The sequence below is a fragment of the Carettochelys insculpta genome, chromosome 19 (genome assembly GCF_033958435.1).
Source record: "Carettochelys insculpta isolate YL-2023 chromosome 19, ASM3395843v1, whole genome shotgun sequence".
Classification (NCBI taxonomy): Eukaryota; Metazoa; Chordata; order Testudines; family Carettochelyidae; genus Carettochelys; species Carettochelys insculpta.
This window is the reverse complement of record NC_134155.1, coordinates 15,172,473-15,185,988: the sequence shown is the minus strand read 5'-3', so window position 1 is coordinate 15,185,988 and position 13,516 is coordinate 15,172,473. Positions and strand designations below refer to the sequence as shown.

General features: G+C 42.4%; 1 protein-coding gene across 3 annotated transcripts in view; it reads left to right on the top strand.

Annotated features, from left to right (window-relative positions):
- CAMKK1 (calcium/calmodulin dependent protein kinase kinase 1) overlaps positions 1-13,516 on the top strand; it is a 229,187-nt gene that overhangs the window by 103,696 nt on the left and 111,975 nt on the right. For all 3 annotated transcript variants that reach the window (XM_075013387.1, XM_075013386.1, XM_075013388.1), the window contains one exon: positions 12,832-12,879. In XM_075013387.1, coding sequence (XP_074869488.1) covers positions 12,832-12,879 — 48 coding nt within the window. The remainder of the gene's footprint in view (positions 1-12,831; positions 12,880-13,516) is intronic.

Below are 13,516 nucleotides of genomic sequence, written 5' to 3'. Positions count from 1 at the left end.
TCAACATCCCTTCCAGTCCTAGTATTCTATGATTCTATGATTCTGCACTGGAAATGTTATATCTTCAGATTTGAGGCAGTGGGTCTGCCCCCCAAAAGCTCATCACCTAATATATTATTTTGTTGGTTTTAAAGTGCTGGTTTGTTTTATTAGAATACAGACTAACACAACTACCTCTCTGTTACTGTGCAAAACGTTATATTAATAGGTCTGACAAGCTGAAAGCCTTTTCACTTTGAAGTTTACAAATCCAAGTTAACAAGCCTGCAGACTGCAAAAGCCTGCTGTGGGATCCTTCAGGAACTCTCAGAAGAGGGACAGGAAGAACAGGCGATGTGGAGCACTGAGACCCAGGGGAGGCATTAGTCTCCCTTTGCCTCTTTCACCTGCCTCCCATGCATGATTCTGTTCTGAAATGGATATAAACCAGGTGTTGATAAATTAGTACTGAAGTCGATAAATTAGTACTGAACCAGGCCCACAGAGCCGAGCCTTTATCTTACACCCTCTTCTTCTCACCAAGTTATGAATACTGGATAATATAAATGGAAGGGAATTACCAACGTTTTCATGGTGTTCATTTCAGATGCTCCATAGCCATCGCATACCTGAATTCATGGCTGTGCAGAGTCCATGTGAGTCTAAGCCTTACTTTGAATTCAAAGCTGTAGCTTTTAGCTGGCTTTTTAAGAGAACTGCCAGATTAAGTTTTCAGTCATGTGTCGTGATTTGCGGTGTCCTTCTTGAGAACGCTATGGAGGGCGTGAGTTTTTTCCAAAATTCTGAGCACTTGCACCTTCTGAAAGTTGGGATCCTTTAAGGAATTGTTGGGTGACATCCAAAGCCATTAGTCACGTCTGAAAATGTAAGGCCCCATCAGCATTTCTTCCATGTGCTTGTCCTTATTTTGAGGCAGATCACTTGCTGACCTAAATCTCCATCCAAAAGTGTTTGTGAGGCTCAACTTCAGCTAAAGGAAAGCATTAAATCTGGAGTGCAAATGCCTACTGATTTTGGAGAAAACATTTTTGTCTTCTGGTCACCCGCACTCCTGGTATTGTGCTGCACATGAGATCTGTGAGCACCCACTTCATCAACTTCAAAAACAACAGGAAGTCCTGTGGCACCTTATAGACATCTCCACTCTTGAGGTTCTCACCTCCACATTAGCTACTGATAATGGGCCACATCCTCCCTGACTGAACAGACCTTGTGAACTCTGGCCCTCCCTTTGACTGAGACTCCCTCTTTAAACCCTCCTCTGAACCCCACCCCTCCAACACACACACTCATGCCTCTGACGTAGCGGCTCTTCACCCATGAAAGCTTATGCTCCAAAATACCTGTTAGTCTATAAGGTGCCACAGGACTTCTTGTTGTTTTTGAAGATACAGACTAACTCGGCTACCCCTCTGATACACTTCATGAACTATACGTTGGCTGCTGTTGTACAGAGCTAATGGTGTCTATTTAGACAGACATCAACCTCACTAATGTAAACAGAATGTGGTAACTATAATTATAGGAGCTAGAAGTCATTTCAGAAACCCAGTATTACTCTTTCTTGTACTTTCACACACTTCCCCTTGTCTTCCGTTCGGTTGCCAGATGACCCTTCCCAGGCTTCTCAAGCTGCAGAGACATTAGTTCTCATCCACATTGCCATCACATCAAGCCATTAAACCTGCCTCAAACGCTTTCAGCGCATGACGAGATACCCTGGTCAGTTTAAGTGCACAACTTGGAGCAACATTAGCACCATATTGGTAGGTAATGGAGTGCCAATTCCCCCATAAATGCCTTTGCTCTTAGCAGACCTGTTTGAGACTAACCGTTTGAAAACTCAGTGGTAACCTTAACTAATGGAACAAACCAGCAGTCATATAGCACTTTAAAAACTAACAAAATAATTTATTAGGTAATGAGCTTTCATGGGACAGGCCCACTTCTTCAGATCAATCGCATTTCCGGTCAGTCTATACTGGAAATGCGATTGATCTGAAGAAGTGGGTCTGTCCCACAAAAGCCCATCACCTAATAAATTATTTTGTTAGTCTTTAAAGTGCTACATTGCTGGTTTGTTTCGTTAGAATACAGACTAGCATGGCTACCTCTCTGTTACTATTTAACTAATGGAGTGTTTTATTTTCTCTCCTTAACACCATATGGCAAGCAGCATGGTTTAATAGAACAGTGAACAAGAAGGCTGGAGACCAGAGTTAAATTCCTGCCTTCTCCATTGACTAATGTGTCTGTGGACAAGTCATTTTATTTCTCTTGTTTCCAGAGCAACTCAATGCCTAAAAGGGGGAATCATAATATTTAGCATATTTTGGAAGCAGTTTCGGCTCCTCTCTTGAGAAATGCTCTATTAATACTATTATTATTATTATTACTACAGTAATTACTTTGACATATTACGTTGGAGGCAGCTGTGGCCCACTGCTGAAGATGACTGTGATACTTTTTTTTATTTACAGAGGAGATAACTCTGTGCCAAACCAGAAAAGCAAGCCAGATGGTATGCCAGAACTTATAATATTTCATAGCTGGGGTGCCTGAAGTAGGAAAGTCTCAGTATCAATCATGCTCCCAAATATGTACATTAACTGCAGAAGAAAAACCTTTTCCCCTTCATGTAATCTGTCTTTTCCCCTCACTAGGAGTATTGCTGCCAGAATACTGCAGCCCAGTAAATCTCCATCCTGTTTTAAAAAATAATCCAGATGCCAGGTTTGTTCATATATCTGCCCCATTTGCTGAACTGACTCTCGAGGGGAGAAATTCCAGGCTTTTATTTCAGCTGCACAAAAAAAGCTCCACCTCCTGTTACATTTTGAAAGAGAATCAAAGAGGCAGACTATCATGACTGCCAGCTCTTCTTGAGAGCAGAGATCAATAAAGAGGTGGCTGGATGGATTCAGTGTTACGGTGCAGCACAACAGCAGCAAATTACTGGATCCATTAAAACTTAGTCAGCTAATGTTCTGAGTATTAAGTTTAGTTTGCAGCTAGAGTGGTGTATGTATGTGGCTCACAAGTGAGATGTCAAAAAGTCTGGTTGCTGCGCCCAAGCTGAGGGCAGCAGGCCAGGCCTTAGAGCAAGGCAAACAAGGCAGTTGCCTTCTGTCCTGCATCTTCAGGGCATTGTGCTACCACTGACTGGGCCCCACTGTCAGCATTCTGCCTTGGACCCTGCCTACTAGCTAGGCTCTGCTGTCAGTGCACTAACTTAGGCCCCGCTGAAGGGAGTTAATAATACATAGCTTGCTTAGTGACAGAAGCCATTCAATTAATAATAAACCAGTTTAATAAAGAGTTTTATTTACTATTTTACCCAGCTCATTGCACTGACAGCCCAGATTGTGGTTGGATGTTCTTGTGTGTTCACGCACTGTGGAGCTAAAACAACGTGGCAAATGGGAAAAGGTAAAATTTGGAAGGATGGTTTGATTTGTGTCTGCAAATACAGAGGGTGTTTCCCAATCCCTGCTGCCTTGCCTGTGCAGATGTATATTCTTCAATTAGATGTTATAAGTACAATATATATAAGGGGTACAGTTGCAAAAGTGCCTATGGGATAGATTTTTCAAAAGGAGAGATGGCATCAGGCACCTAATTCACGGATATTCATGGCACCTAACTCACACTGATTTTCAGTGGAATTAGGCAGCACCCCTTTGAAAAATTACGCCAGTTTGATTTAGGAGCACAAACTGTATTGAGAGTTAGTGGACCTTGTACTCCTAAATCACTTAGGCTTAATGATTTTCAATTCTTCATCAGCCCCTTCTCTAAGGTAAAAGAGTCCCACTAATTCTGTATGTGAAGAAAAGGTTGTAATCTCCAGTCCTTAGTCACGCAAAATTCCTATTAACTGGTGCAGAGTAATAAGCAATGTTTCTGAAGAAACATTCAGTATGCACCAGTTATTCCATAATTTGTCCTTATGGGCTTCCTTGCACCTGCCTTTGAAGCAGGTGCAATCCAGTTTGCAGGTCCTTCTATGCGCTGGCTATAGAATTTTGATAACACTGCGATCTCAGGCGGTGATCATACTGTGAAGCTGAACTATGATACAGTACATAGGCCTGCAACTTGACCGTTTAGCTGGGCAATCCAGCCGTAGCTGGAATTGCATGTTGGCAGCCAACTTTAAGATCTAGTGTAGACCTGGCCTCGGACAGATAGAACTGCGGAGTTTTAATGCTTGGAGGAAAAAAATGGTGTTAGGAGGAAGGATTTGGGAGTCTTTTGAGAAAGGAAGACCCTGTATAAGAAGGAGGGGCTCCATCAGAGCAAAACAGAACCAGATTTTTGACTTGTAAAATTAAAAAGATTGTAGAGGAGTTTTTAACTAAGGGCTGAATGAAAGCCAGTAGGGGCAGGGAAGCACACAGTCTAGACATAGACATCCCTGGGTGAAATATTTATTAAGGGAAATACTCTACACCCTAGTAAAATGGAGAGGACATGAGCTGATAAAGTACAGGATGAACCTCTCTAGTCCAGCAGTATCAGAACCTGACCGGTGCTGAATGACAGAATTTACCAGATCACAGAATCATAGGGCTGGAAGGGACCTCAGGAGGTCATCTAGTCCAGCCCCCTGCTTCAAGCAGGATCAACCCCTACTAAGTCATCCCAGCCAGTGAGTCGCCGGCGTTGAGTTAGAATGGGGAGCCTATGGGTGCCTGGATCTGGGGGGAGGGCATGACCACATGAAGACAATATTGTTTAGCCCATTAGCAACGCTTCCACTGCTTACTGGGCTCTGAGAAGATATTTCTGAGTAAATTGCAGCTAAATAACAGCACAGAACACTGAGAGCCAGGGATGATGGTGGCTGTAAACAAACTTATGGGACCATGAGAGGCTTCGCTGCACCCATAGTAAGTGGTTGTCTGGCTAATTCAAATAATGCTGGATTATGGATGTTGTTGCCAGATGAGAGAATGCCAGGACAGAGAGGTTTGACGTGTGTAGGTGGGACATTAAGAGAAATGCTCAAAAATAAGAGAGTCCCATTGAGTTAAATCAAAAAAGGCAGAGAACTAAAGAGAGACACATTTTATAAGTTCCTTTATACAAATGCTAGAAGTCTAAAAGCTCAGATGTATGAACCAAAGGGACATAATAATACCAGGATACAAAATATATATAGGAATGACACATTAGGTTGTGCTTGTAGGGGAGTGACACTATATGGAACATAAATAATAGAGTCAACTTTAATAAAAACCTTAAATGAATCAAACAGGAAATAGGATGTTTATAGCTAGATGTTCCATGCTTGAATAGTAACAGAGAGGAAGCCGTGCTAGTCTATCCACTATCAAAACAAAAAGCAGTCAAGTAGCACTTTAAAGACTAGCAAAATAGTTTATTAGGTGAGCTTTCGTGGGACAGACCCACTTCTTCAGACCATAGCCAGACCAGAACAGACTCAATATTTAAGGCACAGAGAACCAAAAACAGTAAGCAAGAGTAAGCAAGGAGTCTGTTCTGGTCTGGCTATGGTCTGAAGAAGTGGGTCTGTCCCACGAAAGCTCACCTGATAAACTATTTTGCTAGTCTTTAAAGTGCTACTTGACTGCTTTTTGTTTTGATCATGCTTGAATAGTGAGTGACCCCTTTACCAGGACGTTGTCACTCAGATGTGCATGGATTTTAGAGATGTTACCAAATCAGAAAATCCAACAATTTCAGCTGTCCCCATATTTTCTGATCCATTCACCACAGACTGAGAAAGGAGAGAGGTTGGGGGTTTTTTGTTGCTTTTTTTTAGAATTCATTGATGCTGGGGTATCCAACGCGTTTGCCACTCACCACACCTGGTGAATAGGATGCTGCAGTGTGGTGAATACAGGGAGCATTTAAATCTGTTTCCTCCTGAGAGCTGCACGTGGGGAGTGTCATCCGCCTGTGCCACACGTGTGCTCCACTGCTGAGGGGGAGGAGCGAATGGCAGAAGCAGCAGTGGATCTGGCGGTGGCTCCGACAGCTCTGGTGAGTCACCGGCATTGAGTTAGAATGGGGAGCTTACGGGTGCCTGGATCTGGGGGGAGGGCATTTATTTAGAGGGCGGTTTTGGAAGTGCCTGGCTCTGGGGGAGTGGGAGGGCATTTATTCAGATAATTATTTAATAATATAACACAGTGACTATGGAAATACAACAACCAAAAGTGTGGTGATCATTGAACTCCTGTAGGAGACCACTGCATGAATTACTTTTCCTTGGAGCCTATAGTCCTGCACCCTACAAGGGAGACTCACTTTGTAATTTGGTGCTCAGGGAAGATACTGTTGCCATCAAGTGATCTTTGGGTCACAGAGAGGGACCTGGATAAGATAAGGTGGTGTCTCAGAAAGCCAAGCCAGCTATGGGAAATGAAATCTAAATTGCCTCTGTCTATACAGCTACTGTGATGAAATTAACAAACAAAACATATCTGGACATATGTGGCTTAAATGGACTCTTGAGTGCATTGCAAAGTGATAGGTATCCATGTCCAGAGGGAAAGCACAAGGCCTTAGCCACTTCAAGCCTAAACCATAGTCTGTTCTACAGAAGTTTCCTAGTGTTTTGTGCTGACCTTCCTGGCAGAATCTCTCTTAGCGAGTTCCTGCACACCCAAAAACTCACTGAGGAGGGATAGAGAGGCTCATAAGGGAAGGCCTTGAACTAATTAAGTGCAAAAAACTACTCCAAAATTTCTACCTTAGGAAGCTAGCAATCTGGTCTGTCTTTCTGCATGCCTGTCCCCCAAGGACGTTCTCACTAAAGAAAGCTGCCTCTGTTCTAACCACTAAACAGCCAAGTTTAGTACCTAAATTTCCTCTGGCTGTTGTGTTCCATTCTGCAAGGCACTTTGTAAAAGGCTGCTATGTTGCTGCACCATTTTCTGTTAAAGAAAAATTCACCCTTGTGCAGAGGGCAAAGTCAGAGTCCATCCAAAAATCTCAACATTTCCTCCTTAGTGTATTTGCTTTTAATGTAATCCATGGAATGGTGTAAAACATAGATGGAAGAAGAGAGGAGGCTAGTAACAGCTCTAGAAGGGAGTAAAACATTTTAAAGGGCTGTGACAAGGGCTACATCTACACTACGAGATAAAATCCATTGTCAGTTAGCCCGATTTTTCCCAGTGCCTGTCCTCACTGTAAATTCCATTAGCTCAATTTATGGACCACTAAAATCGACATGATATCGAAATCCTAAAATCATACTAATCCGATGGGTGTAGCTTTCAGTTTCAATTTAAAACTCCAAGTGAAGGGTAGTGAGCATGCGGCATGTCTTTAAATTGAATTCGTTAGCCTCCACAGATGTCCCGTACGTACCCCACAGAGCATCACAGTTCTCTGCTCTGGCCTCTTCCGACTCCACCGCTCTCAAGTGTGTAGGAATTAGGCAACAGGACTGTTACAATTCGGCACCTGCAAGCCCGTGGCTGTAGGCTCAGGAGAGGCTGGAAAATCTTTTTCTTTGCTAGGAGCGCAGCTGTGGGGCCCGTGCTTCCGAGTATACCCCAACCAGCTGCCTTTTCTTCTGTGCTGCCTGGCGCCAACTGCTGCCTCCCCTCCCCCGCACCATGTGTCAGCTAAGCTGGTAGCTCAAGAAACTTCTTTTCAGCCCTTTACATGTTGTTCTGACCCCCACATGCCCTTCCTTCCCGCCCCCCGGAGGCACCCCACAGTCTGGAACTTTCCCGTGCCTCGCCACATCGCGTGGCTTGACCCCAACTCAACAAAAGGACGTGCTGCACAATGTGCCTGGCAGATTGCACACGGTGAGGGTCACAATATTCAGGGCCTGGCTGGAGCTGGAGCTCTTTTAGCCGCTTGGGGGACATCTCCCTCGGCGGTCATGATTTGCGGGGGCTGGCTGTGACTGGAGGCCTTGTAGCTTCCTGGGGGATGTCTCCCTCAGTGGTCGCTATTTTCAGGGGCTAGCTCTAGCTGGGGCTCTTTTAGCTGCCAGGGAGATGTTTCCCTTGGCAGTCACGATTTTCAGGGGCTGGCTGTGGCTGGGGGTCTTGTAGACACACCAAGCCTTACATGGCTCAATGAAGGCAATGTATTAGCTATACAAATACCACAGTTGTCCAAGTAAAGCTTGCAGTGGGGAATATTCTTGTCCTAAGAGTCTTCTTTTCCAGGTGCAAACCTGACTGTAGTCTGGGGTCTTTTAGCCAGATGTATTTTGGGGAGGAGGGAGTAAATTATGGAACTGTCCTCCCTTCTAGCCCCTTCTCATTGTCCTGTACCCACTGCCAGTCTGCTCTGTTCTCATTAGTGATCAGCAGGGGTCCTAGAAATCCACTTGCCAGGGGAAAACTGTCAAATTTGTATTCTTGCAAATTATCTTTAGTATTTAAGTTTTGTGAAGTAATACAAATGTGCAGTAGAGCTCCATTTAGTGGAGAGTTTGTTAGCCAGCTCTCTGTATTAATCCAACAGGACAGGCTCCCTCTGTCAGCCTACGCTCCACCTGGGGCTGACAGACACAAAAATATTGGGCACATGTATGAAATGTAAAATTCATTTCTATTAATTTTATTTTAGTGCAATGATTGATGGTACTGGCAGATTTCCAACTAGCTTAAAATCTGTAAACATTCAATAAAACATTATGTATGACAGATACCTTTATCTGTGGTGACTAGAGAAATTATAGGTCAGTGTTACATTTTAATTGCGGAAGAAGGTGGATTTTGAGTTATTGGAGAGTTTTGATTTTTTATGAAAAATTAGAATCCCTGATGATCAGGCCCATAATGTTCTCGTGTTCTGTAGTAATTGTTTTCAGTGACACACATGTACTGCTCCGCAGCAAGCATCATTTTAGCATGTGTGTCAATATGCTGAAATGTGAATCCTGTGCCCCATGGGAATTATCCAAAACACTAGCAAAATCTAACAGGAAGAAAAAAGTTCCATTGCATGTCTTCAACCTCATGTAGCTTCAATAAAGTGCAGAAGATACAGAGTTGCTTTGCTTATATGCTTAAAAATGCTCTGCAACAGCTACTGCTGTCTGTTCAGAGGACTTGTGCTGGTGTTCGGCGAAGTTATTCAATGGGCTGACCATTATGCATTTAGCAGCTGTCCAGTGGAAGCTCGGCAGATTCTGACTTCATACCTCAATGGAAGTCATGTGGTGTGGTTTAATTAGAACTCAGACATTTTAACTCCGCAGAATAAGATTTCATGTTAATTTTTATGGAATGCTGTCAAAATAATAAACATGCTGCCAGGTTTGGTTTCTTATTTCAGTAGGACTCATTAGACTTACAGGAACATATTTGAACTCGGTAGTTAATCCTTCTTCTCACTTTTTGTTTCTATTTGGTGGAAGTTGTTGATGATACAGGGTCTCTTTCTCAGAAGGGCTGAGAATCTGCAATTTCCAGGGAAGCCAGAGTAAGCTCAGTGTTTCTGAAAATCAGGCCTTCAGTACCTAAACATTCTGGCTACATCTACACTACCATTCCTCTTTTGAAAGAGGCATGCAAATGAAGGAAATAAAAAATGCAAATGAGGCATAGATTTATATATCTGGTACTTCATTTGCATATTCTTTCAAAGGAAGACAAGCAATGTAGATGCAGCTCTTTTGAAAGAGCTCTTTTTCCTATTTGCTGGTTGCTTACTAGCAGGCTTTATAAAGCTCTGGCCTTCTTGATAGCTCTGCCCACTGGTTAGGGCTCAACCAATGAGCAAAGAGTTCTAGATTTCAAATCCTAATTAAGGCTCACAGCTTCCAACTGCCACCCTAAGCACATGGTCTTTCAAACAAACAAACGCCGAGTACACAGTTGCTCTTAGGCAACCAGCAAGTAACCCCGAATCACAAACACACACTCCAGAAAGCCACTTGCCCCAAGCTCCTGTAATTGCTCCTCCTTCACCTGGAGAGCCCCTCTTGAAACTCCCTCCTGTTCACAAAAAATTGAAACGTCTCCCATGGTTGCTATACATCCAGCAGGTATTTAATGTGGGAGATTATCCTAGACATCATGCTGTGCACACAGGTACTGCTACATGTCTTCTGTGCTTTTTTACATCCTATGGAAGGTTTAAATTCATTGCATTGTATCTAATGATGAAAACTTGAACAGTGGCCTGCTAATGTGTTGAGCTGTTGGGCCAGTTTGAAAAGTACTTATGCACTTGATTTAAATGGCTGCATGGCACCTAAGTGTGTCTGAAAATAGTACTGGTGACTGTTCCCATCTTTAGGTGCCTAAATACCTTTCATATATGGCCCATAGTATTTACATGAGCTTATCTAGTCTGGTGGTGATGTTTGTTTAGAGCCAGAAGCATGTCTTGCTGTTTTGTTAGCCTGCACAATTATCCAGGTAAAATTTCCCTGCAAAGAACTGAACTTTTCATGCCTGAGTTTTCATAACTTCTCTGACCCATGTGTGCATAAGGTGCTGAAGGTGGTACAGTCCACAGATCCTGGAAAAATTCGCCCTTGCTTCAGGACTCTCAAAGATCCTGATCCAAATGGAGTCTCTCTCTTTATGTCAGTGTTTATTGTAGCCCATATGTAAAATTATAGTTGTTGGCAGTATGGAGAGTGCCCTCCTGGTGTTATCTGGCTGCTTCATGTAGTTGTTTGGCTCTGCCACTACCGCAGATGGCTGAGCTGATCCTGACTGTGTCCTTATTTGTCTATATGGACAAATAGCTACTTCTAGAAGAGCCTCAGTTAAAGTTTGTCATTAAGGAACAAAGGGTCAGATTCCAAAGTCACTTCCATTCAGAGCTCTTGGTGGGAAAGGCACAGGTCAGCTAAGAGGGTGCACTTTAGGACCACATTCTCCCACAAAAGCTCAGTTTTCCAAGAACAATGGAACAGCCCTCTTCAAGAGTGAAACTCACATGCAGGTGACAAAGCTTCCACAGAGTCTGATCTGTGACGGTGGAACTCACTGACACAGAATCACAGAACATCCATGAACCTTACCGCCCTAAGGACAAAATGTAATGCTCACTTCTTCCACTTTGCTTTCTCACACAACAACAGGTAAAAATAACTCTGCCCTGTCTGAGGGATGCAAGAAAGGCCCATGACCAGGCATGTCTCCTTGAGTGTACTGTTTTACATGGTGCTTAGTTTCCATGTTGGGGAGTAGTATTAGAAAAACATGGATGAGTCAGCTATATTGGTGTAAAAAAGGTGCAGGACCTGGCTGGTGTCAAATGAGAGAATTTGCTGGAACACTGGAGATCGTATTGCTTACCAGCATTACCAACACTTCTATTGCTTACTGGCCTCTTAGAAGACATTTAGGGGTAAATTACAGCTAAGTAACACCACATAACATTGAAGTCCAGGACTGGTGGCTGTAAACAAACTTTATGGGACCACGGGAAACTTGGCCACATCCCTGGTAAGGAGCTGTCTGGCTAACTAAAATCATGCTAGATTAAGAGTTTGTGGGATGCTAGAGTTCTGGATTACAGAGTTTCAACCTGTTTTACTTTGGATTTGTACTGACCTTAACAGATATCAGAATTCAGTCCCATGTCATTTTTGTGATGTGTCAGAACAAAAGACTATAGCTGGCATTCACTGGTAAAAGGATAGTTGATGTGTTTCTTGCACCAGAGCTAGCTTCATTGTATCATCTGTGATATCTTATCTCATCAAGTGACTGCAAAAATAATTGGAATGTGATAAACAAATCTGTTGGTGTACAGGCTAGATTAGAATCCTGCTCAGTGCCTCTCCTTCATTAGTCAGGGTGAACAGGCATGAAAAATAAATTAGAGCTGGCTGGCAGTTTTCAAACACATTTTTCCCCAGCTTGGGGGTCAGAGGGAGAGGAGGTATAGAAGAGAAGAAGGAAAATACAAAAAGGAAGAAATATTGTGAAAACAATAAGGAAAACAAACATTTTCCAAATAACTAAAAAACAGGCGGCACTGTCTTCTACTGTGCAAAGTGAAAACAACTTTGAGCTTTTGATTTGTTTTGTTTATGAACTTTAATTTTTTCAAACCACTCTGTCACATATCTGACATGTTACAAACTTGGAACAGAACTGCTGGGTAAGTAAGTTCCATAGTTACATTGTTTCGTTTCAGAGTAGAAGTATACTTTACCATACTGTGAATTTTACATTTCCACTGAATTGCATCCTATCCTGAATGGAGCATTACAAGGACAAGGAGCACATGACTCATAAAACAGTGCAGATCCTCATGGAGCATAGATATGTGGGAGGAACTGAAAGTGTGTTGTCCTCCAGTCTTGACAGTTGTAATGAGCTCAGTTGGGTGGGCTTGTGTCACAGCAGGTGGGGGTTATTCCACCCTTATTACAGTTACACCTATTTAAACTTATTGGAACTTCTCTCCTTGCTAACTCACAATGGAGGTCAATGCAGTTTACAAATGATCAGATCAATTTTAGAGTTCATTATTCATTTTGGTAGTCTTTGAAAGGAGTTTGCCTGAATGCTTGTTTCTTTTAAAATGTGTGTTCTGGATGTTTAAATTCTGTTCCCTGTTAACTACAACCCATCAAATTTTAAACATAAAAGGGCTACATGCTGCTTTGATTTGTATCGGTAACATTACTGAAGTGAGTGGAGTTACTCCAGATTTACACTAGTTTAACTGAGCATAGAATTTGGTCTGTAATTTGTTTGTTCTATTGTCATAAGAATGCAGTAATTATAAATTAACATGTGATAGCTCAAATAAACCTTATTACTTCTGTCTTGACAACTTTGTGTCCACGTGCTGTTGATTCAAGCTCACGGTAATTCCCTTCAACTAATAGCTTTTTTTTCTCCTTTTGATCTGCAGGACTGTGTGCAATTAAACCAATACAAGCTACAAAGTGAAATTGGCAAGGTATGTTAGTGTAATTTAAGGTTTCTGTTACATTAACACCCCACAGCCCCACTATGCTCTACATGCATACCCACATGAAGACACGATCGCTACCCTAAAATCTATATAGTCCAAGACTATATTCAGCCTTTCTTTTCTTCACTCTTATTTGTCTTATCAAGTTTTGCTCAAGATCAGTGTTGAACTACTTTTTCTCAAGTCTACATTTGTTTTCCTTCCAACTGAAAATAATTGATCTGGCTCTCTTCCAGAGAGCTTCTTGCCAAATGTAATGCCAAGGTCCTTTAATGAATTAATCCGACCAATGCGAAACGAAAGATAAAGACAGGCAGGCACTTGTTCCCCGTCAGGACTGGTTAAGTTCTTATTTTGATGTAGAAATTGCTGATTTAATTCTGCTCTGTATTTATAGTCTCAGAATGATTCAGAAGAGATTCACTGAAACTTATTTAAAGGTCTGAATTGGTGAACAGTTCAAACACCTGCACATTTGGACTCATGCCACAGCTGCAGATGGATCAGTAAATAATTGCTTTCTAAAGATACCTGCTATTGCTATCTATGTATTGTATTTAGAAGTGACTACATCTGCTTCAGAAGGTACTTGCATTAAAAAGTTTATTATCTCAAGCTTCGC